This window comes from Semicossyphus pulcher, unplaced genomic scaffold (genome assembly GCF_022749685.1).
Source record: "Semicossyphus pulcher isolate SPU_LCO1_2020_fin unplaced genomic scaffold, fSemPul1.0.p SCAF_11, whole genome shotgun sequence".
Classification (NCBI taxonomy): domain Eukaryota; kingdom Metazoa; phylum Chordata; class Actinopteri; order Labriformes; family Labridae; genus Semicossyphus; species Semicossyphus pulcher.
Genome location: NW_027211615.1, coordinates 26,645,420 through 26,672,810, shown reverse-complemented (window position 1 = coordinate 26,672,810; position 27,391 = coordinate 26,645,420). Strand labels below are relative to the sequence as shown.

At 41.7% G+C, this 27,391-nt stretch overlaps 1 protein-coding gene across 7 annotated transcripts in view; it reads right to left on the bottom strand.

Moving 5' to 3' along the window:
* The window catches only part of afdna (afadin, adherens junction formation factor a), a 122,146-nt gene that overhangs the window by 34,552 nt on the left and 60,203 nt on the right, over positions 1–27,391 (bottom strand). For 6 of the 7 annotated variants that reach the window (XM_069657319.1, XM_069657321.1, XM_069657323.1 and 3 more), the window contains exons 15-23: positions 24,379–24,584; positions 22,213–22,233; positions 18,885–19,030; positions 17,725–17,819; positions 17,079–17,344; positions 14,939–15,082; positions 14,348–14,546; positions 13,704–13,810; positions 9,377–9,457 (exon numbers count right to left, since the gene is read on the bottom strand). In XM_069657319.1, coding sequence (XP_069513420.1) covers positions 9,377–9,457; positions 13,704–13,810; positions 14,348–14,546; positions 14,939–15,082; positions 17,079–17,344; positions 17,725–17,819; positions 18,885–19,030; positions 22,213–22,233; positions 24,379–24,584 — 1,265 coding nt within the window. The remainder of the gene's footprint in view (positions 1–9,376; positions 9,458–13,703; positions 13,811–14,347; positions 14,547–14,938; positions 15,083–17,078; positions 17,345–17,724; positions 17,820–18,884; positions 19,031–22,212; positions 22,234–24,378; positions 24,585–27,391) is intronic. The other variant, XM_069657326.1, reaches the window with a different exon arrangement.

The following is a 27,391-nucleotide window of genomic DNA, read 5'->3' as shown; positions in this document are numbered from 1 at the left end:
GTTCACAAGAATGGGATGGAAGTGAGATCACAGTGACCTTGACCTTTGACCCACAAAATCTAATCAGATCATTCTTGAGTCCAAGATGACATTTGTGCCAACTTTTTTTTTGGCTTTTTATGCCTTTATTGCAGAGAAGAGGACAGTGGATAGTGGCGGAAATGTGAAAAGAGAGAGTGGGGGCGACAAGCGGCAAAGGGCAGAGGGTTGGAGTTGAACCCAGGGCCGCCGCATCGAGCACTATAGCCTCTGTATATGGTTGTGGATTTAAAGGCTGAGCTAAACCCGGCGCCAACTTTTATTATAATTAGTGAAGGAATTCTGGATTTATAACCAGAAACGTGTTTTGTGAGGTCAAAGTGACCTTGACCTTTGACCACCAAAATCTAATCAGTTCATCCTTGACTCCAAGTGGACAATTGTGCCAAATGTGAAGAAATTCCCTGAAGGCGTTTCTGAGATATCGTGTTCACAAGAATGGGACGGACGGACAACCCGAAAACATAACTCCTCTGGCCGCGGCTGTCGCCGGCGCGGAGGCATAAAAATGGTACACAAACTATGTCAAGGAGGCTCCATCCTCTTCTCATAAAGAGTCTTTGTGTCTGGACTACAAGACAAGTTTGTTTGTTCTTATAAAGACAAACCATCTGGTGTTGTGGTGCAGTTTGCAATTAGAGATTTGATTTACATGCTGTTGAGGAATCAATGTGGTACGTGGTGTCCTCGCTGCTTCAGCAATGTTTGGTGCAATGGAACTGCAACCTCCTCTGTTTCCCAAGGGTGCGAAGCCATGTTTGGTTGATCAAGTGGAAGATATATCAGGAATGCATTTTTTTTTCAGCCTTAAAGTTCAACAAGCTTGTTTAATTATCAATGCAACACGTGCTAGATATAATTCCCTACATGAAGTCTTTCTGCAATGCAAACACAGGAGAATGTGCTAACTGCATATATACGGACATGTTGAAATGTGCACATGTAGACACACAGCAGGTTTGTCGCGATAATGAAGCAATAAAACGAGTAGCTGATGTTTGGGTGTGGGTCAAAGTGCAAACAGATGTGCTGCTCGTCACAAACATCACCAGCTTAAAAACAAACCTTTCTCTCTAAACCACTTCGAGACATAACTCTTCAAAACGCCTGCAGACCTGCCTTACCTCGTTTTACATCGAGGGGTCATATCAATAGGAATAGCAGGAATACCAGAGGGAGCTTTACTGTCTGATTTACCGTGTTTTAATGGACAGCTCTGGTGCGTTTAAGTGCCCTGACAAAACAAATCAAGTGCACCTTAAAGCAGCCAGGCCTCTATTACAAGCAGAAACAGCCCGAAGGAGTCGACTTCTTTAAACATGCTCCCAACCGAAGCTCCGTCATGTTGGCGTACACGCACTGTGGCAGCTTTACGCTCTCTGCTCGAACCCTGTGGTTGTGTTTGAATTGTATTTGATACGAGTTTGGTTTAAGCTGCAACATGGACACAATTCTATCAATTTCCTGAAGTGAGCTTTGGTCGCTGCAGATTTAAAAGCCTCCCCTGAGCCTGTGAGAGAAGTGAAGATTACACAGGCTGCAGAAAATGTTTCTACTCTCTTTGATGAAGCTCGTCTTTCACCGCTACAGACGAACCAAAATATCAAGAAATGAAAGCTCTCTTTTGCCTAAAATAACATTTATTCTGGATGTGTTATATCTGCACACAAACTAATATTACCTTTCTAAGTGAGGACATGTAAGTGATCACAACTCAGGTCAGATCTGGTGCATCTGATACAGCAGAAAGGTTGAATTCAGAAAAACAAATAGGACAAAGTTTGAGTCATTTTGATGACAGTCACATGATTTTGCAAGATGCATTAAGAGGATTATATTGAGTAATTTGAAAGAAACATATGCCCAGTATGAACATCCTGCAGCTTTGTCATCAAATGAGGTCTGAAACCAATTAAATATGAAATAAAACTAAAAAAACAGTTAAAGAAATTACTGCTGTTTGCCTCCCAAGAGAAGTTTTACGCTCCATGCCAGCGAGCGTGCACAGAAATAGAGAAAGGAAGCTATAATCTAGGGAAATACTGTTCTCCCAAGGAGGTCAAAAATATACTTGAAAATGTCTCCTCCTTCTGTCAACACATTTCCATTTCCAACACAATAATCCAACAAGTCTCAGAATGAAACTGGGAGAGGATTACAGAAGTTTGAATTCAGGAGATTCAAGAGGAACGCGGCTTAAGTAGAGCTGAGTGATTAGCACTGGCACCAGCAGAGATGAAGTCAAAAAGTCCCCCACGACAAAACAAACGAGAAGATTTTGGGACGACATTGAAGTTTCTTTCTAACGGCAGGAAACGTTTCAGCTAGCGAGCACAGAAGAGGACGGCACAGTGCACCTCTTTCCTGCATGTCCCAGTTTTTCCATGAAATCTTGCCAAGTTGTGAATCTACAAACGATGCATTTGGTGGCTTTCAAAATGAGCGCCAAGATGTGCAAATGTTCCCTTTGCACACACCTTGTAAACACCTCCTGCCTGCAGCTTTACAGGAAAGTGTGTGCGTGTGTGTGTGTGCGGCACATCCTCCCATTGTCTCAGCTCTCACAGGGGTAACTCTCTCATACTATTGTTCCACTTTAAGCACCATTAGGTCAGCTAACAAACAAACACACACAACAAATACTTCAAACACTCTGTGGAAACAAACAGACCAAGACTTTAATGTGCTTAAAGGTTGAAACTTTCATTCAATTGTACTTCAGTTAGAGACTCTGCTTCCCAATTTTGGCAATGATTGCATAAACAATACAAAACTCCCTTTAAAAAATCAGCAGTTTAACGCTGCAGTGCTGGATTTTAAATGTTCAAAGATGGCAGGACAATGACAGCAGACCTTTAGAGATTATTACGGTCCCTGTGGTTAATTCCTCTTCCACTAGGCTCAATTTCATCTTAAGAAAAGGGAAACTTTTAATATTATTCGCTGTTTTTGATGCAAGACATCGTGAAAAAAGTAATTTTACAGAGGTACGTCTTGATATAAATAAATATAGTATATTGTAAGTGCTGCTTAAGCTCTCTTAAACGCTAGGATTTTTGAATGGGCTTTGGTTTGAAGTTCTCTCTCCTTTTCAGCAATGTCATATCTCTCCGAAACCTGGATTGCAACACACTGCAAATTTAGCTTCATTTGTTTTACATTTGCACAGAGGGAATGTTCTGTTCTTGGCATTCTTCTACGGTTATAGATAAAGGAGCAAACACACCAGCTCAGGAGGAGGAGGAGGGAGCAGTGTTTCCTCACCTCCCAGCTGTGAGGTGAGGAGAGCCAGGAGCTGTAAATGACGTGTAAAATACTATAAAACAAAAACACACGTGGCTTTGACTGATAGAAATTATGTAAGGACACAACAGACCGCAAACTCCTCCACTCACGTGTTTGTCATGTTTAATATGACGCTACGGATCAATCACTGCAATAGCTGCTTGACAAACTGGTTTGTTTAAGTTCTCGACAAACAACATTTAATTAATGTTGTAGTAGTCAGATGTTGCCTACAACGTTAACTGCTTTAAAACTAAGGAAAAGCCTCTCTACACGCTTTCCTCAGACCAAAAATTGTGCAAAAAGTTGCAGAAATAAAAAAAATCATGATGCAGATTTGTAAATAAAAACGGAACTTGCAAGAATATGCAAATTTACCTAATTTGAGTTAATAAATGTGCATCTATTTGCGCCTACAAAGTTTGCATACACCTTAATTTTAAGATGAGACTTGTGCATAATATCTGCAGGATTTAATTCAAGCATCTCGTAAGATTAAATCCACATAAAGAGTTAGAAAAAATCCAACCAGTGTTATATTAATCAATCTTCTGACAGGTGAAAACAGTGGGTCACCTTACCGAGCACATTGCCAAAACTGCATGTGTGTTTTGACCACCTGTGTCACATGTGTGTACCTTAGTTTAACCATTATCAGAACGGCCCTGAAAGCAAACAGGGGCGAGAGACAAACCAGAGGGCTATCACACTGGAGGGATGCCTTCAATAACAACCAGCTGCTGGAAACCTCACTGTGCACCCTCGACTAGCTGTCAGTTTGCAAGGAGCCACAGCAACATGAACAAACAGAGAAGAGGATCAAAAGTTGAGGAAGAACCGAGGGGAATGACTGATTAGAAGAAACACATGCACACAAAGTTATATTTAGCTCATTCAAACAGAACACCGCCGAGCAGACGATGAAGAAGCCTGTGACAAGAACATGTAGGATAACAAGACTGTCTTTGTCTGTCTCGAACACGCACAACATTATTGAAGCATTACCTGGTCTCTCCTGCCCACCACAGAAAACCACATGCTGCCGTCGCTCTCCACTTTACACTGGGACGTCCAGACTGGGACACACACACACTAATGCACACACCTCCTCTTATCCTAAAGAGCGCTTCACCTTGCGAACATGCACCGACAAGTCCAAAATTATACCGGCTAGGAGTAATCCATTCAGCCGAACGTCTGAGGTTAAAATCACTATTTACGGCTAGAAAAGTGGGACAAAAAGTTTCTTCTGTGTGCAGCAAAAAGTAGTGGAAGTTTAGAGCATGGCATTTTAAAAAGGTAGTAAAAAAAAGTATTAAAAAACTCTTGTGGCTGAAGTTTAGAAAGCTGTATAAATTCCAATGTGCGGTTAAAAAAAGAAGCAGTAAATTCCTTAAATGTGCCCGAGTGCAGAGAAATTCCTCCACGAGCTCCTAATTGCAGCGTGTTTGTTGAGAAACAGAGACTCCAGGCGGAGATCCAGAGGTGAAGTGTCGGCTGGGACGCCGGCTGGTCAGACTGAGGTGGAGACCCGCTGCAGCTCCACCAGGCAAATACCACACACACACACACACACTCAGACACAGTCGTGGTTATATAACAGGACAGAGGCTCAGCCCAGTTTACCGAGAATTCAAGCAGCTGTTTGACAAAATTCTCTCTACCTGCCTTTCCCATCCCACACACACACACACACTTCTCCTCCTCGTTCGTCCACACGGCTTTTAAAACAAACAGAGCGAGGAGGTTTCCTTCACGTCCTTCCTCCCCACACACACACACACACACACACACACACACACACGCAGACACACAGGAAGAGCTCTCGCCTTCAGCAGGAAACTCACTCTGCTCTGACAGACCGAAAGAGTCCTTATGTTCTGCAAAAAGAACAAATACTTTTAGTTTTGTCCTGCCTCATGCACTTTATCTACTTTATCATTAAACTAAGTAGGCACTCAGAGAGCACAGACCTCGGCCAAGGCCTAAAGCCAACATTTCTTCCACACCTGCTACATTTGTTCCTACAGTATCGTTTAAAGAGACAGTTCACCGATTTTCAACCTCAGTCCTATCCTGCAATTCTGGGGAGCTTGGTAGGAAAAAAATGCTATTTCGCTCTGTGTCTTTGGAGGACGATATCCGCTTCTCCAATGGGCCCTGGAAAACCTCCGCCAGGCTACGGCGGAGGCCAGGGAGCTCTCTAAACTACACTTCCTCAATCTAGGACGCCCGCCTCTGATGTCACGTCTCGTACAAAATTGTCAGGTTTGAAATGTAGACTGCGGACCTGAAGAGTTTTTAGACGATCCACCGGTATAATCTCATCATATTTCTGATTCTGTCTCGCTCTGAGCCGTTGCTTGCAGCGAAACGGTAGTATCTCACTCCAGCGTCTCTTGCTGGGCCGTTCCTTTCAGAGGGAGGGGCGCTGTGCATGCTGGGTGTTGTAGGATTGTAGAATGGGCGAAACCACGAGCTGTTTGTACAACTTTCTCCACAGCTATGGCGCCAATTTCAAATATTATCGCTTCTATCGATTACAGAGAACACCACTTTGACTGATAGGGGCTTTTTCCAGGGGTGAACTGCTCCTTTAAGGTTGCTGTAAAGCTTTGTTTTTGCCTTAGATTCCTGTGTTACAATGTGGTAAATATTATTGTTTGCTCATTAGATCAACTCCAAAATGTATTTGGCTCTTCCTTGTTTTAGGCTTCACCATTCCACAAAGTTTAATACAAATCTGGCCTGTAGTTTTTCTGTAATCCTGCTGAACATCACAGAAAATGTAACCTCCTTGGTGGCTGTAAAAAAAAGCAGCAAAGCACAAAAACAGGATGCAAGACAATAAATCAGCTCTTAGCCTCACATGTGCTGCCTGGAAACGACTCTTTGAACACTTATTTGCACCCAACATTTCATAAAGAGCATGCATGTTGCACATAAATGCAGCACAAAACATTTTACATGGTAATATTCATGCATGTATTATGAAACCCTTGGCAAAATGTGTTGACAGAGGGGTCTTGACACTGCATTGCGTAACTGTCTGGCTTGTAAGAGCAGGGTTTCCCCCCACAGGAAATTTGTTAGTCAAAGTGGACGTCCAACTGTGCCACATTTAAATTCTTTGCCATTTGAAATTATAATCAAAGCACTACATGACGTGGCGGCGGCGGCCCTGAAGTGCACACCATGTCTGAGCTCTGGTCCTTTTTGTAGGTCCAGACAGAAATTTAAAATTCCAAACACAAACAGAAACACAGCAGGAAGTCTGCAGGAGATGTCAGCGATGAAGACCCGGGGAAATGATGCTGTCACGCTGTTCAGTGCTCCGGATGAGTCAGCTGATGATCAGTCTTCAGTATAAAATTAGAGGGTGATGAAGGTTTGTTTGTTTAACTGCTGGTGATTAGGTTGTTTGATGACAGCTGGATTTATTCTCTTACATGATAGACACTGTTTATGTAAGATCCAGTTGTTGGTTTCAGTTATTGAAGGGCCTGTGTCCTCTAATGGCGTTTTTTTGCTCTGGCAGTGCCAACGACCTCAGAGCGCTTCTCACCGCAACTTACTGTTGCTAGGTTACGAAAGTTCTCTGCCTTGTTAGTGACCGTTAAGTCTGTTTTAAATCGCTCTGTGTGCTTAATATCCATTTTACAAATAAAACCAATAAAAGGAGTCGTGTCCTGACCTCAGCAGCAGCTCTAGACCTGGAAGTTGTACCCTGGAAAAGATGGAACGATACGCTTCTCCTCTGCCATTGCTGTCGACAAAGTTGTTAAGCCCCGGCCCTTCTTGATTTTGATTGGTCGGTGAGGGAGACGTGACATGGACGAGCGCGGTGTTCCATAAGTTGATCTATTTTTAACAGAGCGCTGAAAACACTGAACTGCATAGATTTTGTGTAGAAAATAGGCGTCGCCAGAGCGGAAAAAACACGTCACTGGACAACTGGACACAGGCCCTTAGATGTTAGAACTGTAAACTGCTCCAGATATGAGCTGCATGTTAGCTTTGACTCTGCAGTCTTACATTTAAAGCTAATTAAGATTAAGATTAAGATACACTTTAATGCCTCCGTAGGGAAATAATGTTTTGGACTCTGTCCTGAATTGCCACAGAGGATAAAAATCTGATACTCCATAGAAAAACAGCGACACACGAACATAATTCAATGTAACAATTTGCCTATTGACATAAATATATGCATATTTATATACACTGATTTGTTTTTTGAAGCCTGGAAAACTCTGCTATTGAAATTTAAAGATCTATAATTCTTAACATCCCATTAATTACATCTAGAGCCGCTTGGACATTCGCTTCAAGTCGTCCCCCTGCTTCTCCACACTATAAAAAACAACCTCAACAATCTACTCAATAAAATTGAGGTAACAATTTGCACTTTTTTTGAATGAGTAAATTTTACCATGTTTTGAGTGAAGAGTACCTACATGAAACAACTATGATACACAATAATAAATTAGGTAAATTCTACTCAACATTACACAACTAATTACTTGATAAAAATGAGTCATAATAAGTCTCGACACAGACAACTTTTCATGCTCACAGGCAGTTCAGAGTCACCAAAGAGCATGTCTTTGGACTGCGGGAGGAAGCTGAAGTACCTGGAGGGAACCCACGCACACACGGGGAGAACATGGAGACTCGAGCACACTTCATCTGTACCGGGATTCGAACCAGGAACCTTCTAGATGTGAGGCGACAGTGCTAACCACTGCACCACCGTGCAGCCTTTTGGGAGTCCAGGATGCTCAAATAAAAATAAATTCTGCTCAACAACATGAGCCTGCTCGTGTTAATTTACTTACTAATACTCAGGAAAGTCAGCCAGCGCAACCACCAAGAGAGGACTACGCCGACTACAAATCGTCTGGTATATCTGACTAATAAATAAATAAACACTTTTATTCATATGATACACAGCAAAACAGGAATCTTGACTTTAACCCCGATGGCACATTGACACTGGTGAACACTAATTAATTCAACCCTGGCTGCAGCCAAGAACAAGTTTAGAACGTTATTTTGGATTACCATAGTTACTGTTGAAAATTAGGTACTGCAGGTAAACTTACTCATTTCAATTCACTTGCTGACTTAAAAACTTTCAGTATAATTTACACAATTTGCATGGATTTTATTTACTACCCTCAAAGATCCTTTTTTACAGTGCATGTTAACTTTTTATTATTGACATGTTAGACTGCGGAAAAGAGAATTAATCATTATTTAACCTTTCTGTCTACAGTATGTCAATCTGTATCCAGCTATGTTAATGTTACCCAGCAGATGCCTCCACTGCGCACATTAATATTCCTTTTGGAGTAAGTTTGTAACTCTGAATCAACCTGCAACCTTCTTCCTTTTGGCCAGTATGTCGTATAAAGATACTTTTCTGACAGCAAAAAGAGCAACTTGTTTAACATTAAAATAATGCATTATTATTCATTCATCTTTCTGATTATCTCAGCTGACCTTTTGTTGAATCTTTGCACCTTATTTAACTCTGGAAAATAGCAGTGGGGTGTATAATGTGGGAGCACATCAAAGGTGTGTGAACAAATAAACATGGGCAGACTGATCCTGCAGTCCCACCCAAGTTAGCCCACCCTCAACACCCACCACCCACCAACAGCAAACCAGACAGACCACACTCATGTCCAGGAGTCACCCAGAGCTCTCTGTGCAGTGACACTGTTTAGTTTCTGCTCTGCTGTCAGACTCAACAAGGAAAGCAGTCTATTTAAAACACTGTGTCACACACACACACACCGAGACAAATCCAACGCACGCTTTCTTCGAGAGCCAAGATAAAAACATCCAACTTATTTTAGGATTTCCTGTCAATCCGTCACTGTTCTGCTTATGAAAGCCTTTGAAAATATGACGCCTGCCTTGAAAGAGAAGTTTTCTTATTTAAAAAACTTTCTGAAAAGATCAGCTACAGTTTGGATGTAACTTTTTACACACTCACAGAGACACACATGCTCACATTAAGCTGCTTCCAGGTGGTGTTTCCTACCTTGGCAGCCACGATGCTGAGGCCCATGCCGTTGTGCTTCTTCAGGGTTACTGTGACCACCTCCGGCTCTTTCCTCATTGGCTGAAAAGAGAGATGGACAGGAAGGACAAACTGTGAGTGAGGATGAAACCTCTTTATAGATGCACCTTTAACAGCCTCGGGGGGAAATTCAGCGAACGTCCTCTCGAGTGTTCCCTCGGTCTGCCTCTGAAAGCCAGACTGTGCAGCACGAGGAGGGAGGGATGAGAAAAAGGGAGGGAAGGAATGAAGGAGGCATAAAGGGGAAAGGGGAAGACCACAGAGGAACCTGTGGTCGCTGGAATCGAGTCAAGAATGAAAACCACATCATGGCTACCCACACACACACACATATATACACACATATACACAGCAGGGCTCATTTGAGCAGGGCTGGGTGACTGGGTGGGGAGACGTAAGGAAACAAAGAAAGAGAGCGAGCTGCAGAGGTTCCCACATCATGAAAAAACTCTCTGACAAAGTAAATAAGCTCGTGTCTGACTTGTGCTAAAGCATGTCTGCATCTTAGCTAATTGTGTGGATGGATGGCCCTCTGGTGCAAATGCAGAAGGATTGAGTTGATTAGTCTGCAGGAACACCCAGAACAACAACCGCACAACTACTACAACACAACTCTTGCTCCTACAACTACAATAGACAACCAGCTATTATAATAAAAACCAGAATACAACTCTGTCACGAGCAAAAAAAGTTACTAAAACTGTGCTCACTTAGCTAACACTCCTAGGCAGTAGTTGGGTAGGTTCACAGTAGCCGCTGTAAGACTGAAACAACTTTGAATTATTTAAAGAACAGTTTTGAGAACACCTTTAACTTGGGGATGATGTGAAAACGCCTTTTATATCACTTATTTCTGAGTAGGTACAGTCAATTAATCAATTAAATTTTATTTGTATAGCACCAAATCATAACCAAAGTTATCTCGAGACACTTTACAAAAACAGCAGGTGTAGGCCGTACTCTTTATGTTATTTAAAGAGAGACCCGACATGAATCACCATGAGTAGCACTTAGCAAGTCCCAGCACAGAAGGAACATCCAGTTATTTAAAGAGGGGGTATTATGCTGTTACACATTTTAAGACATATATATATAATGTAACAATGTTGGATGTCCAGACTAAACGTGGGTGAAGTTTCACATCTGTAGGTAAAAGTATGTTGCTGTAATCCCCAGGTTTCTCAGCTCAGTTTGCAGGCTGCTGTGAATGCCAGGTTTCACACAGGTCTTTCTACACACGGCACTTTGTGATGTCACTCAGTGTGTCATTATGAGCAAACGTTCACAGATCGCTTTTAAGGCGGGTATGGACAACAGGGACAACAACAGCAAACAATAACCCTTGTAGTGTGCATATGGGTATGTCAGTATTGTTTTCAGAGAGACGTGAAAATGTGAACAAACCCTTCTGTTGAAGCTTTCTGCATGCAAACTTATATAAGGCTTTTACCATAAAACAGAAGCAGCTTTATGCCTGCAGCCACCATTAACTTTGTGTTACGTAAAACTAAGTCTACATAAAGATTTTAGACACTTTTTCCTTTCAGTAAGAATCCTGCAGGGAGAGAAGTAAAGAGACAGGAAAAATGGACGCATAATCAAACCATGGGAATGAATTAACCTTTACAGTGCAGTGTGAAAATGTGGTATACAAGAGGTGTGTCATTATGAAAAGAAACAAAATACTACTTGTCATCTCGGTTTAACTCCCCAGTTTGAAACTCTGAAGACACGTATGTTTTGATTTGTGAACGAGACGAGGCTAAAATGTTGTGGTGGGCTGTCGGACATTCAAAATGCATATTTTACCTCGCTGTGCGTCTAATTTGTCAGTCAAAATACAAGCAATGCATTCCTGTAACTGGTTAAATTGGTTGAGTAGCGTGTGCAGATCCCCCTGAATCCGACCCAGCCATACAGGTGAGGATGTCCCAAAGCGGCAGCTTGACAACAACATGAAGCATCCACGCAAAACAGAGGGCTGCACCTCTAAGCAAGTTCAACACACCCAGGCTTTCTTTAAGTAAGCTGGCTCAGGAAAGCCTAAAGCACCAGTTAGAGATAACAGGTATCATGAAGGTTGTTATGAACTTTCTCTGTTAACTGAGGCTTTCTGCTTCAGGCTCTGTGCGCGCTCACAGAATGAGGGGCGTTTTACACGTCATTTGACACTTCTTCTGCACAAAAAGGAGCAATCATCGGCTGTCTGCTTCAGTCAGACCAGATGAAAAGTCATCGTTAGATGCTGTGTCCTAAAGTCTTAATTTTACTTGAAGCAAACAGGGAAAAACGAGAACAGGGAGACCGGAGGGGGGGTCATGTTTTCTCAAGAGAGAAAATATTCAGACTAAAATGTGACTTTTTATTGACTAAAACTGAACTAAAATGTTTTGAGTTCTCGTCAACTAAAACTGGACTAAAACTATAAAGGGTAAAAATGACTAAAAGGTGACTAAAACTTATAAACATTTTTGTCTAAAGACTGAGACTAAATCTAAAATAGCTGCCATAATTAACGCTGTTTATTGTAGTGTTAATGCTATTGTGCCTTAGCATGTCCCTGACAAAGATGTAATGGTACATTTTTGTTTGATTGAAGCAGAAAAAGCACTTCCTTAGATGGTTGGGAGGCAGGTTTTTGAAACATTTTAGCGTCTATATCTAGCCCTGTCTCACAGAGGTTTGGACAAGCGGGAGAAGGCAGAGAAAATGAACATAACCTGAAGTATTTCTACCAGAAGGAAAGCAGTTACCTTGTGTCTTATAAGGATTTAATAATTGAACAATAATTTAAAAAAAAAAGAAAAACAACCGTTGCTTGAAAAGACATAATTAAATAGAAGCTAACCGTCCTTTAGTGTTGGTTAAAGCTGATGTTAATACAACAAGTTATTATGCTAAAGAGGAAACAGAGCAGAACCATGAGCTACATGAGCCTCACCCCGCCCCCTCCCGTCTGCCCGAACACACCATTTATCAAAGTGTGTGTGTGTGTGTGTGTGTGTGTGTGTGTGTGTGTGTGTGTGTGTGTGTGTGAGACGCCTGCATTATGTCGAGACTACAGTCATGAAATAGTAGAGCAGGGATAAACACACCAATTACAGAGGAAGTGGCTGCTCTTGTGTGTGTGTGTGTGTGTGTGTGTGTGTGTGTGCATAGAGAGAGGTCTATCATTTACTGCTCCAGGCTCACTAACTAATTTCTGCAAAGTGATTGGTGTTGATTAAATTGTGTGTGTGTTTGCGTCCCCGTGTGTGTGTTGAAGGTTGTTACGAGAAGTAAATTGCCCCTTCTGAAGTCACTGTAATCACTGCCTTCCAAGTGGGAGACCACACACACACACACACACACCTCTGGATGTGAATCAAAGCAACTTCCAGGTTTAAACTTCTCTAAAAATAGTCAAACTATGTCGGCGGTGCCGTCATATTGTCTGCTGTGAGCTTCTCCTCAAGATATTTTTACCATTTTTAGTCCTAAATCCACCTGGAAAATTAAGCATGCTCTCATTTTGGAATCACTGCTGGAATTTATCTACCATCGAGCTTAAACCCAGTAAATCCAGTATAATTTACACCTGAATTACGCCGTGCAGTGGAACGAGGAGTTTAGCCAGAAAAGGTCGAGAAGAGCAACAGAAGGGAGTTTATGTAACGTTGATGCACAGTTTTAAATGGAGGGCAGAGGACGGCTCGAACCCTAGAAGACTAACACAGAGGGGTGATTCAAATTCATCCCTGACATTGGAGAAAACAGATGAGAAAGCAACCTCATGATGATGTGATGCAAAGCTCCAGAAGAGCAACTAAATGGACCAGGGGATGGAGATTTTCTCGACTGCTGTTTGCAAGGTTAAGAATGAACCCAAGTTAGTTAAGGCCGGAGATGTACTCGCTTTTTAACCTTGCGTTTGCGTTCACCATCGGCTGTGTCATGAACGTAATTGTTCACATACTTGTCTCTGCACTACGTGTGTTACTGGAGGATACCTCTAGAGGGCACACCAGAGAGCTCAGGCTGTATGCAACTACCGTATGTGTGGGATGTAAACAACAGACATGGCGACACTAGAGGAGGTTACTGTAATGTTCATTCTGAGATCACAGCAGACGAAGCGACAGCTTTTGTGCGTTCAGTGGACAGAACACACCGTCTTCACCGCCCCTGCACCGTCCCTGCTCCGTTTCTCCAACATTTTCCTCCGTGCACGGACAAAATCACACAAATACACGCACACAAAGAGCAGTTTTGAGACTAAGTGGGAGTCCGTGTAGCGTTAATGTCTTACCATCTCAGAGTTGTCAGCAGCAGAGAAGTGGCTGTCACAGTCGGCTCCCTCAAAGTGGACGGTCCAGGTACCAGGAGAACGGGGGTGGGGTACTAACCTACAAAAGCCTGGTGGAGGAAACACAAACAGCGTCACTAACTGAAAATACAGACTGAGTCATAAAACATTTCTGCGAGTGAAATAGCACACTTTGGAATAGATCTGCTCTCTCGTTTCCACAACATTAAGATGTCATATTTACTCTTTGATTCGGTTCCTTTTTTGGAAATACAAGTGGCAATTTTGAAAAAGCAAAATAAGGATGGAAACCAAAGTTACGCAGAAGCTTCAACCATGAAATCTTAATGTTTTTTTAATGCTTTTTTTAGTTTTGCAAAACTTTTTAAGACGTGAAATACTCTTCTATGAGTTATTATGCGTTATTATGCGTCTTATGTGAGTTTACAAGTTTAACTACCAAGTTAAAAACATGCATCATTCTGCAGGGCAAATACTCTAAAGTTAAGTTACAAATAGAGGGATAACAAGTCATTTCCATGCTGCTGTTAAATTGCTGTAAGAGGCTTCTAAACTGCATACAAAATGTAGAACAGTTGATTTATTTTTGGCTCAATATCCTCTTTATTCCTTAAAAATGACGTCACCTCTCTGCAGCAGCGGCTCCAGGAAGTCCTGCAGGCCGTTGGGGAGGCTTCGCACCACGTCACACGAGTAGCCGTCCTCAGGAAGCAGGAAGGGCAGCTGGAGGTCTGGATCCTCCTCCAGCTGCACCTCTCTGCCGTCACTCCTCGCCAGCTCATCTGCTGTGTTCTCGGCAACGGCCACCACGTGGTCGATCAGCTCCTGCATGCAAACACACACGAGGACGAGCAGCATGCAATTAGCTTAAGACAGCTGACTTTAATTACATGAAGCTGAATGTATCTAACAGACATAATAAAAAAAGGGGGTATATCACACTGTTCTTTTTTATTTTCTGTCATTTTTGGGTTGTTTTTTTTGCCTTTATTTGATAGGACAGCTGAAGAGAGACAGGAAATGTAGGGAGTGGAGAGTGGGGGACGACATGCACCGAATGATCGGCAGACCGGGAGTCGAACCTGCGATCAGTAGCCCATGTGTATGGGGTGCCTGTTCCACCAACTGAGCTAAACCCACGCTCCTATCACACTGTTCTAAGTCAGAAATGATGGTACACAACTTGATTTTTCTTGGTTTTTGTGTGTGTGTCTTACAGGCGGGATGTACGGCTCGTCAGGAGCACAGTGGTAGTTGGTCATGAGGGCGTGGAGCTGCAGGGAGTTGAGCTTGAAGCAGGTGTTGTGGATGTTCTGCACATCCTGCATCGAGTACTTGTCCATGGTCAGCAGCGTGGTGGCCTGGAGGACACACACAGACACATCACAATGAGCTATATTACTCGTATACCTTAATTTAGATATATTTTCAGCCTTTCCAACACTTTGACTTTTAGGAATCCTACATATTGTTACTGTTTCGTTCCCCAGCTATAAAAGCACGAAGCATGAATTTTCATCCTTTTTATCCTTGGCTTCTATTGTTCTCTAACACGCAATACACCGTTTGATTAAAAGGCTCTAAAATCCTGACGCAGACAGACGGTTTCTTCTCACTGGATTGAAAAGGCAAGGCTGCCGTGTTGTTTTCATGCATGGCTTCAAATTCAACAATAAAATAATCAGAATGTGATGACAGCTGTGAGCCTGTTTGCTTATATTTGCAGGGAGACGCCCTCGTCAGTCAAGTCTGATCAAACAACACTGACGCACCGCTGAAGAAGCAGATGTGCTGAGATTTTGGGCGTAAAATACTGAAACCTCACAAGCATTATTTTCTATATTTAACTGTTTGATTATGTTTTATTTCTCCTTTTTAAGGCGATAGTGTACGCCTTTTTTTAAGTCACAATTTCTGCAGAATTAATGCTACTTAAAAGTAATTTTTCTCAACATATACTTACTTTAACTTTTTTTTTAAAAATGCATGAATTAAACCGTAGCTCTGAGCAGTGTTGGGGGTAACACGTTACAAAGTCATCTGTTACTCAGATGACTTTTTTGTTGTAACAAGTAACGTAATGTGCGAGTTCAGAACTTGAATTCAATAATTCAATACATACTTCCCGGGCAGCAGCCAGCTAGATTGGCTCCTCTCTCCTTTGTGTTTTTATTTTTTGTATTTGATATCTTTCACCTGTTTCAATTTTCTTCTTTATGTAAGTAGTTTGTGATCTTTTTTGGCTTTAAAACGTAACAACTGTCAATACTACTGTCAATTTAACTGCCATCATGACTTGAACTTACAGATTACCATCTGTAAATAACTATTGTAATATTGTTTTTATATCAGGCACAGTCTGTTTTGCATTAACCCATACACTTTATATTTTCATCTGGAACTTATCTGAGTTATCTGGGACTATAATTTCCTTCAGGACTAATACAGTTCTATCTTATCTCATCAAGTAATTCATTATTTAGTTAATATTTCATAAAATATAATCTGTTTCCCTTTTCCTTGTCGCCACAAAAACTGAAAATCCCAGAAGCTCCGTTTCTGTTTCTCTCCTACTTCTTGGCAGGTCGCTGCGTACCAACAGAAGGTAGGTGTCCGTGCGCATGCGTAGCTAGCTAACTCAACTAGCGAGATGTCAGAGAGGACAGCGTTTACTTTGTGGAAATATTCACATTATTCTGAATGTTTGGGTGAAAGGGACGAGAACAACATGACGGTGAAATGTAAGCTGTGTCGTCAGCTGTGAAGAGCTTGAAGCATCTGCAGCTAAACACAGCTCCACAACACTGGTGGGACTAAGAGCCTGTGTTGTATTGTTGTCATGGAAAAAGCTGTGCCTAATACTGTATGCCTCTGCCCAGTTCACTGTCAGACTGTTAGCATAATAAAGAGCTGTAAAGGTTATACTGCGTCAGTCATTCCAGTTATAAGGCTGCAGAGCTACAGATTATGGGCCGTAAACGAGGCTCTGCAATGACGGTAGAGTCGATACATTCAAAGGTAGACGCACAGTAGGCTACATGCCCTCCTGACAATATAACCCACATGTGGAACGAGTCGTAAAGGGGGCTAAATTTTTGGTAACGTTTAAGTAATATAATGTGTTACTTTTCTCAGGAGGTAATGAAGTAACGTAACAAGTTACTTTTAAAAGTTACCCAACACTGACTCTGAGTGACATAGACCAAAGAAGAGCTAAAGGTGTCTTAAAAAGCAAATAGAAAAAGGAAACACTGGAAAGGTGATTCCCACTGGTTGCTGGAAGAATTCAATAAATAGGAAAAATAAAGCTCCAAACAAATAAAACACTCGGCTCACTTCCCCTCATCCTCCTCATACCTGTACAATTCTACTGAGGTGGCAGTCAGCGGCGAGCTCCAGTCCCTGTTTCTCGGCCCAGGCCTCGATGTGGCTGAGCTGCTGCCGGAGGATGGCCCCCCAGTAGTGGCAGCACAGCCCCGAGTCTGTGTCCGTCACCAGCTTGTTGAAGAGCCACATGTTGATGAAGTGGAAGAGCTGAGAGAAGAGCTGGATGGTGAGAGCGGCGTTGACACGACATCGACGCAGCAACGACATCGCTCCCGTCAGAGTGTGCAGGACGTCCTCTGCAAAGAGGCGGAAGAAGAGACATATGAGGGACTTTCTTGACCCACTCTACCCAGAGCTTTGAGGAGTCTTGGTTCCAGAGATGTCTGGCCTTATACTAAAAGTTTTCCTTGACTGGAGGCGGGCTTTTGAGATACTTTATATATTTTATTTAAGTAAATCATATCTGTAAAAATGGAGGTTGAGCTTGTTTGTTTAATATGTGTTGTTTTCCTCGTGTCCTCATGTCTCGTTCTTTTCATTGCTTAGATTGTGAGTCGTATAACTTGATTTGGGAATTGTACATTTTATATATTGCAAAGTCTAAATTAAATCTTATTATGTTTAAAGAAAGGTTTCTTAGAATGCCACACAAATACTGGAAGTGTTTGTGTATTACCGATCTTGGGTCTCTGTGGATTATGTTCCTCTGGGTCGTCCAGGAAGGCGGGCATGTAGTTGTTCAGATCAGCCTGCAGACAGTGGACCAGGTACCTGCACCCACACAGCACAGCTTGTTTAAGACACAACACTTACTTATCCAACATTTCAGGGAGCTTTAAATAAATTCCAGCTTGAAAACAAGTTGTACAAATATTTCTATGGCGAAGAGGTTGCACATGGACATCTATAAAAGACTAAAATTACCTTTGTACCGCTATCTTGTTTCCATTTCTTCTATTATTAATTATTTATTAATTATTAATTTTCCCACCATTTTTTGCTCTAGATATTTTCAGGACCATAAGTATACATCTGTATATTTTTGTCCTGTGACTGTAGGCAACACATCGTGTGATTTAAGGCGGTGGTTCTCAACCTTTTTTCCCTGGAGCCCGCCCTGCTTGTATCTAAGAAAGGCTAAGCCCCCCTAGCCCGTGCACACGTACACCAAAACAATAAAGTGATTAATTCCAAATCTTTATTGGCAAAAAGTGTGGCCTGTAGTTCTTTGTCGTTTTAGTTTATCAAAGTTATCTTCAGTATAATAAACACCCTTTTTAGTTACATTTAAATGTGGATGTAGGCATTTCTGCACGCATGTATGTCAAAAATATATCTGTGTGCATACATGTGTGCATACATGTGTGCGTGTAAGCGCTTTTTTAATGATTTCTATTCAACATGTGCAAATCTAATCCTGACAATCTCAGTGCAGACAAAGCCTCGCGCACCCCCAGTGATCATTGGCGCCCCCGTAAGGGGGGCCCAGACCCCAGGTTGGGAAACACTAATTTAAGGTAATACTGATGTGACAATCAAAAGTGTATATACAGGTGTGTTAACATCTTCGCCTTTGCCTGATGTAGACTATTTATGGTTAAAAAGCGATAAAAGAAGAGTAAGCAACCAGCTTAGGTTCCAACTGGTTTACAAAAATGTTTGTTGTTGTTCTGGCTTTTTTAGGCTTAAGGATTCATTCATAAAGTTACCTAATGCTGCCTGACCTGCACAACGCATTGCGAAACTTTCCTTGTTTGAAATACATCCCTAAAACGAAATGCCAGATTCAAAAGATAGCCTATTCCCGAATGTTCTCACACAACCACACTGACTGACTTGAAAGCCATCTGAACCAGATGGGCGAGGATGTCCTGGGCGTCCAGCGTGACGCGATTCAGGTCTCGGTCCTGCTTGATGAAGTTGAGCAGCTCGGAGGCGTTGGCCATCCAGAAAGCCAGCGCTCCTGCGATGTTCTTCTGCTTCTGTAACACACCAACAAACGGCCACACACGGACAAAAAGACACATATGGGGGAAGTTGTTAGAGCAGCAGGACGAAGGAGGGAGAGAAGAGTTAAACAGAAGGCAGGAGAGGGGTTTCTGTTTGAGTGGCAGCCAGAAGGAGCAGTTGTTACTTCAGGGATAGACTCATGCTCCGCCCACTCCTCCCTCTAAGCCAACCCAGAGCTGAGAGGAAGAGTGGTCATCACTGTCAATCAAAATAAAACACTTCATGACGGATTACACTTTGACTGTATGAGAGACATTAGTGACCACTCCTCTTTCCTCCCAGACATATCTTCATGTACAGGTCACCAGACACGAGCCTCCTCCTCTGGTTGTGTTTCTTGTGTTATTGTTGTGCGTCTGTAGACTGTAGACTTCCACTATGGATCACATGTATTCACACTGCATGCAACAGGAGTTTTGGGGTCAAATGTAAATGATTTGTTGGCTTCCATTTACTGTGACTAATCCAACACTGATCTTTATCTAATATAATAAACTATGAAGCTTGCTTTTTCAAAATTAACTATGCAACACTTTGCTTTCTTGCAAAAGACATGCTGTAGATAGAAATATCCTAAGGGATAATGTATAGCGAGCAGGTTGCTAGTGTGGAAGGTCCCTAGCAACGGTCTGTTCTTCATAGCAACAGTCTGTTATTGATAAATAGGAGACCTGATATTAGCTAAGTTTCTATCCTACAGACGTGACAATGGTATCTAACACCTCATCCAACTCTCAACAAGACAATGACTAAGCCTTTGTCCTGAAATGCTCTGCATAAAAGCTCTTGAAAATGTTGTGCCTCTCTTCAGCTGCACATCCTGTTTGCAGAGGAAAGTAATACCTCCTACTAAGTATCTTGCAGAGAGAACCTGCAGCATGGCTGTAAAGGAGGATAATTATATCAGAGATGATTAAGGATGTAATTATCTCTAATGGCAAACACTGAGTGGATAATAGCAGGCTCTTCATAACGCTCAGTATCTGTATCATGCGTCAGTCTACAGTCTAAAGGACAGTGTTCTGGTCCTGAGATCAAGAGGGAGGACCGAGCTCGGTGTCTGAGGAGCTGATTGGTTAATATCCCCGCCACTCAAAGAGGGAGGAATGTGCGAAGCTCGCTCTCCCCCGCACTCATCTATCCCCGCCTTGAAAAACGTAACACAAATCGAACAAAACAAAGGGAAATAAAAACCCTTCATTCAGAACAGCCAGAGAATGAGAGATGGAGCCGAGTGCATCAAAAACGAAATGAGACAATAAAACATTTGGGGAACATTTAGGACTGTAACACACGGACGGATGCTTGAACATATTAAACAGACTTCCAAACAGACAAATGAAGCGGAGGAAGTGGAGGAGGTCGGAGGGACGCGACTTGTCTCTCATCCACACTGTTGAGTAGGAGAAGCAAGACGTGATGTCACACATAATGGATGCCAGAATTAAAGATGGAGCAATGACGGAAAAGAGTGGTTGCTTTGGTTTTTTGCTCTGTTTTTTGTTTTGTTTTATTGTCTTGTTTTTTTAGTACCAGGCAGGTCCAGGAAGCTGAATGGAATTAGTTGGGTTGATGTTGCTGTTGTTGCTTAGTTTTTCCAGCTGTGGGAGGACGCATTATCATGGCTTTATTTGACATTTCTGTTAGAATGGAGAAAAAGAAGCAGCAGCAACAATGAAGGGCTGGTCAAAAAAGCCGACAGAGAGCAGAACGGAGAGAGAGTTAGGAGGTGGAGAAGAGGCAGAGATAAAGAGGGCCAGAGGAGTTGAGGAGGTGGAGCGACACCATATTTCATTAATATTATTAACATGAAATCTGATTTGCCTTCAAAGGAACGCATTAATATTTGACTCTATTAATGTCTTGGGTTTTGATCTAAGAAAACAAGATTGTGATGGCCATATTTACTAAGAGTTTACAATTAAATATAGACATTAAAGGCAGCAAATCCTGACATTTGCTGCAGACAGAAGGCTTGTTGCTGCTGCTTGTTTTCCCCTGGTCGACTCTGGTGATGTTTTATGTATGCATGCACCTTCTCAATGCCTTCACTGTCTGGATGCAGAGGTTCGTTACTAACTCATCATTGCTCCCTGTATGCTTGAGTATGGGTGTCCACACAAGACTAAATCACAGGCATGTCCTTATTTATTTAACAATTCTTACTCTTACTTATGTCATTTTATTAATCTAACAAAATGCTGGAAGCTAATATCTCCGCTTTGTGACCCATTCGCAAGACTCATTTTTGTTATCTGTCCTCAAAGTGCGTCTTGAGATGGGAAAAGGGGGAATCTGCTGCAGAAGGATTTGGGTCTGGGGGAGATGATGTGTTTAAGTCTTTTTAAGACCAGATTAAAGGTGTTGGAGGAAGATGCATCAGATTGTAGATGCTTCGATTAAAGACTCTCTGCTATGACCCAGAATATGTTGACCTGTGTTTGATATCACATTTGCAAAATATTTCCCCGATCATTTGAGTCGATTGCCAAAACCTGTAATGATAGATTTAAATAGTTTTAAACCTAATTAATTCATTTAAATTACATAGAATCAAGCCTATCAAACTAAGATGACATTTAAATATTGCCGTATGTATATTTAGGAACATTTGCAACAAGTTGCACACCGCCACCTACTGTATCAGGCTGTGTAGTGAAAGCCATTAGATCATCTGATTCAGATGTCAACAACTGGCATCTTCAGCACACAGCTTAAGTCATATTATTACTTTTTTGTCATATTAAATATTATATGTGTCATTATATTAATTTTATTAATAGAAATGTTAATTGGGGTTGCTGCCAATAGTTAAATTTAAAGCCTTTAATGGCCAGCACTGAGGGTGTGCCGACTAATGCGAATCCCTATAAGCAGTGACATCATCACAAAGATGAACACAAAGCATACCAAAGATACATTTTGATAGGTTCCTTATTTCCTTTATAAGCTGCTACGTAGTGAAAATATATGTATGCGTTCAATTTTAGAAGTTAAAGTTACTTTAAAGGCAGAAAAATAAGTTCCAACATCTCAGCTGGGTCAATGATCCGTGTCGCCCACACCAGAAGAGCGAGAGAGAGAGATGAAGAGAGTGAAGGAGGTAGTTGAGTCTGTAGCAGCCGTATCATGGTGTGCTAATGTGCTATCCTACCTGATCCCCTTCAGGAATTTCCTGGATGGAAGGAGGGGGAGGAGGAAGAGGAGGAGGAGGAAGAGGAGGAGGAGGACACGTTCACAGGACAGAGAGAAAACACGTCAACAGCTACAGTATGGAAACAGCCATGTATAACACACATACAGTTTGACACACACATGGTCATGGTTTACAATGTAAAGCCTCATTTAATTAAAGAAAAATCTGCGTCTAGTCGAGGAAACATTACAATTTATCAGGTTCATTTAAAAGCTTTTAGGGATCTCTTTATACCAAAACAGGCGGGAACAACACCACTGATATATTAAAAATTAACATAATATCTGACTGTAATTTGAAACATATAAAGCCGTGTATTAAAACAAAATGAACACATTTCTTAGCCAAATAAATGAGCATAAAAATGTGGGCAGGGATTCTTTAAAAACAGCTTTAAAAAATGGCTGAAAGTCCTTCACATTTAAACAGCAGCCATGTATAAAATGCTTTGTCATGCTGAGTGTAGGGACGGAATTTATTAGTGTTATTAGTCATTTGTTGGGTTTCTATGAAGTTGAAATATGATGCAAAACAGAAGCTATTAGGTAAAGCTGACCATGTCATTGGAGATAATATAAAGTTATAACAGTAAATATCACATTTTAATGTTTAAATTTAATCCATTTAGGGACACATTAATAAAGTAATGCAGTTAAACATTAATAGGATGCAAGACCCTGAAAAGGCCTGAATCTCAGTGCGTTATCTTACGCAGTAAAGTGTCCAATCAAGATCTAACATCTCAGACATGCTTAAAAGACACTCTTCTGTTGGATTAGTTTAGTGCCTGGTTAATATTTGTTAAGTTACCTCTTAATAAATCAAATGCACACACAGGCCACAAAGCAGCAGATGCAGATGATAAGTCTATCTGAAGTTAAAAAGTTCTTAAGAAGCTCAAGATACTTCCCAGAAACTTTATCAAACTGAATCATAGTACACACAGACTGACTTAGATTTATAGTTTAACAGTGTGTGTACGTGTGTGTGTTTTCTGTCATAACTTTACTGCATATCAAAGGCAATGCACGGCTGGCAGCAAGCGCAAGTGAACGCGGCTTATAAAAGAAATATTACATTTGTATTTTATTGAGCCTCAGTAAAAGGAGAGTGCATGGTGTTTCCATTCAAAAAGCCCTATGCTCTCTTTTTTAAATCATCACTTAAAAACACGGGCTGTCTCCCCATTCAGGGGCTGCATCCTTCAAAGGACGTATTTCAAGGCTGATTGACGGGTAGATGGCTCCTTTAGAAGTGGCCGACAAAAGCATCCTCGTGTTCACGGGTCAAGAAGGATCCATCGGGTGCATCCTTTGCGGCCTAAAGTATCCAAAGATTCATTGCGCGCCAGTTCAAACGAGATGTCTGTTACTCAGCCGAGGAATACACTTTAAATGTAAAAGTTTTTGGTTTCAGCTAAGTTGAATAACTAATTATACATATATTAAAACACGAAAGGGTCCTTGAAACTTCAAAACCTTTAAATAATAGGTTAAGTTACCTGACACGAGTTATGTTAGTCTGCTAGCTACTTGTTGCTAGGCGACAGGAGCGGTGTAGACCAGACCACCTCATTTCAGTTCGGCCTGAGCGTCTACACAGGCTACGAATGACTCATCGCCTGGGTCCTTTGAAGGATGCAGCCCCTGAATTGAGACTCTTCTATAATGTTATTTTAGTGTTAATCTAAGCTCTCATATCAGCATATTTCCAGCTCTTATAGTGAGTGATCAGAGCGCCATGCTAGCTGACATTAAGTAAACGCTATGTAGTATCATAGCAGGCTTCACACCACGAGCATTTAACACTGACGAGAGGACACACACAAGACAAGCGCACAGACCGGTACAACAGAGGCAACTGTGGAGAGAAAGCTGCAACATACAAACACTTATAAAACCTTACAACAACTACAAGTGCAGTAGTTTGTAAGAACACAGGAAATGGGGGGAATTAGGCAAAAAATCACACAATTCAAAAACATCCAGCAAGTATGAAGTAGATAAATTACAGTGTTTTAAAGGCGCATGGCCAAACTAACAGCCGCAAAACACACCGATTAAATGCACAAAGTTTCACATAGCAGCACACACGCAGAAAAAGTTTTAAAGAAGTGTTACTGACCTGGATGACTCCCTCCATCATGCTCACCATCTTGTTGACGATGGCGATGACTTTGTGCGTCCTCTCGGAGGGCGACATGTCAGGTCTGTAAGTCGGTGACAGGACGTAGCGGCAGGCCATGTACAGGACGTAGGTGGGTGACAGTTTGAAGTGGACCGTGGAGCTGTTGGTGTAGTTGATGATGGCTGACAGGAAGGTGTCTTCAGCTGGACGGACACAGAATCAGATGATTAGACTTCTCACACAGACACTGACTAAGTACAATGTGGACAGAGGTTTGGCAGATCTTTTAGACGGACTGTAAACAAAGAAATCCTTATAACAGTTTAGACAGACATCCTCGACACATCTGCGTGGGATTGCAGTGGTAAGGACGTAGGTGTCACTAAGTTTATACTTTGGTTTTTGATGTGGAAACATGACAAATAGAAATCAATCAAGCTTGCCCTCCAAATAATCCTGCAGTCAAGTTGCGGAGCAGAACTCCTACGTTGCACCAACAAACTCAGCGATGGAGGAGGCTGTTCTGCTGCAGCCATTCTGATCGCCTCTGCCACTACAGGTTTGTTATTGTTTGGGGTCAAACTGAGAGTAACGTATAAGACACTGAAATCCGGCTGTGAACCTACTGTACATCTACTGCTGTCAAAACCACTGTTCAACTGCCTCTATTACATATATTGCTGCACTTACTACTACTGTATCATTAGTACAAATATAACAAGTAGGGGTGCAATGATGAGTTGACATTGTCAACAAAAATTGATAACAAAATTATTTAATTGTAGACCGTGCGATTACGTCATCGTGTGTGTTTTTCATGCTGTGTTTTCTGGAGCTGAGTTTGCTGTCGGGAATGCGCGAGAAAATCAGCGCTTTGTCTGTTGTTTTTAAATGAACAAAAACGTGATTTTTTTAATTGATCTTTTGTATCAGTAGGAGCCAAATCAGCAGCAAAGTTTATTAAAAGAAATATTTTTGATTGAAGAACTCATATTTATTGTCTTCATTGTTCTTTAGCACATGCTTAAAAGATCCTCCAACTACATTTAAAGCTGATAGCTAAATAAGAGCAATTAAGTAATTCCTTATCTGATTAGTCGTCTAATTGTTTCAATAATCAATGATTAGTTAACTACCAAAATAGTCGTTAGCTGCAGCCTAACAAGTGCAATTAATGGAGCTTCCATGCAAACATCTCTGCAGTTTAAATTACTACCAGAGTAGCATTGAGCGCTTCAGACAACATTAGACGTTATAAATCATAGCAGAGGACAGTGACTGGAATAAATCCCCCCGAGCTGCACAAGCAGTTAGTTTAAGTCACTTTGGTGGTTTGCTGCTCACATATCTTGGCACCACATGTGTCACGTCGGATACACCAGTAAAACCACTTTGAGCCCGTCTGTGGTGTCATTTTCCTTCAGTTTTGCTTTGTTGGTAACGTATTGATGTCAAACTGGTTGCAGCTGCACTAAGAAAACTCCCTGTATAAAAACCTGAACATTTGAGCAACAGCAAGTTTCCAAATTTCACTGCTGCATGTGCGTCATTGTCCCAAACACGCCGTCTGCGTCCGAGAGCATATGGTTTCTCCCAGAGCATTGTGGGTATGGGAGTCTCCACAGCTCCTCTATGACCAATCAGAAGCCCAGTCTGGCTGGTAAAAACAGATGATCTCACGTTAAGGCAAATATACAGTCAGTGCAAACAGACACAGAGGCCCTGAGCACAATGAAAGTCAATAAACAGAAGCATTAAAGGCAGAGCACACAGCGAGAGGAGCTCAGAGAGTGTGGGAAACAGCAGGTGTCGGAAGAAAAGGCTTTTAATGCTCTCTGGAACTAATTAACGACAATTTTCAATAACAGAAAGCAAGATTTTTCATCCAATACAACAAAAACCGAAGGGGTTGTCCGCCTTAATACTGTCAAAAAAGTAACAAACAGTGCAAACACAGCGACGGTTTACTGTGTCAAATGTTACTGCCTCAGAAGGGTTACTATATGGAAGCAAGTAAGGTTGATTAAAATGAGCAGCCAAGCAACCCACATCTTACGAACATCAATCCGTTTAGTGTATTTTGATGGAAGAAGCTTGGCTGTGTGCTCTGTGGTCGGTGGTGTAATTGTTCCCTTGTTGAATACGGACATGTTTAGATCAAAGCTGCTGTGAGGAACTAACTTTATTCAATATAAGCGACTCCTGTGGACCAAGCAGCATGTCGCAAAAGAGCAAAGACGCAAAACACTGTGAAACTTCCCGAGGAAAATCAAAAGTGTTTCGGCAGCGTGCTGTTAATCACTGACATGGTGACGGCGGTTAGAAGCATTAAAGTTACTCAGAGAAATAATCAGTCTTCTCGCTGATGGTCTTGTTTTGCCTTTGTAGTTAAAAAAGAGGCCTCAGTATTCATTTTAATGTGTTTCATAACAGCTAAAAACTACAGGAGCTTTAAATATGGACAAAATTTGGGATATGGCCGCCATCATGTTGCTTTTCTTGAGCCAGAAGTGACCATATTTGGATGAGAGGGTGGAGCTGAAGAGGAGCGATGGGTTGGCAAACGCCAAGCTATCAAAGCTAAGCAGACTGTGTGCCTGCCAGCAGTATCCACCTTTCCCTCAAGTGACTCCACCCTTATGATTTAAGGCTTGTATAAAAATTCACCCCTCGTATACAGTAGTTCTGATGAACAAAGAAATTAGCTATTTATAATAAAACGAGGCTGTAAACATGTTTATTTCTGCACAGAAACATGGGCCTTTTCCAATCTGCCATAATGCTATTTCGTGGTTTCCTGCGCCTCAAGTGGCCACTCGAGGAACTGCAGTTATTAGCACTTCTACATTGGCTTTATTTTTCAAAACCTGAGGTTGCCGCTTGGTGCCAAAGTAGAAACAGCACAGGTAACAACAAAAAACATGGCTCCATAAAGTTAAATATCCAAGTAAACAATTTACATTTAGATGGCTCTAATGTTGACATATTGTCCTTTTTATATTTTCTTATT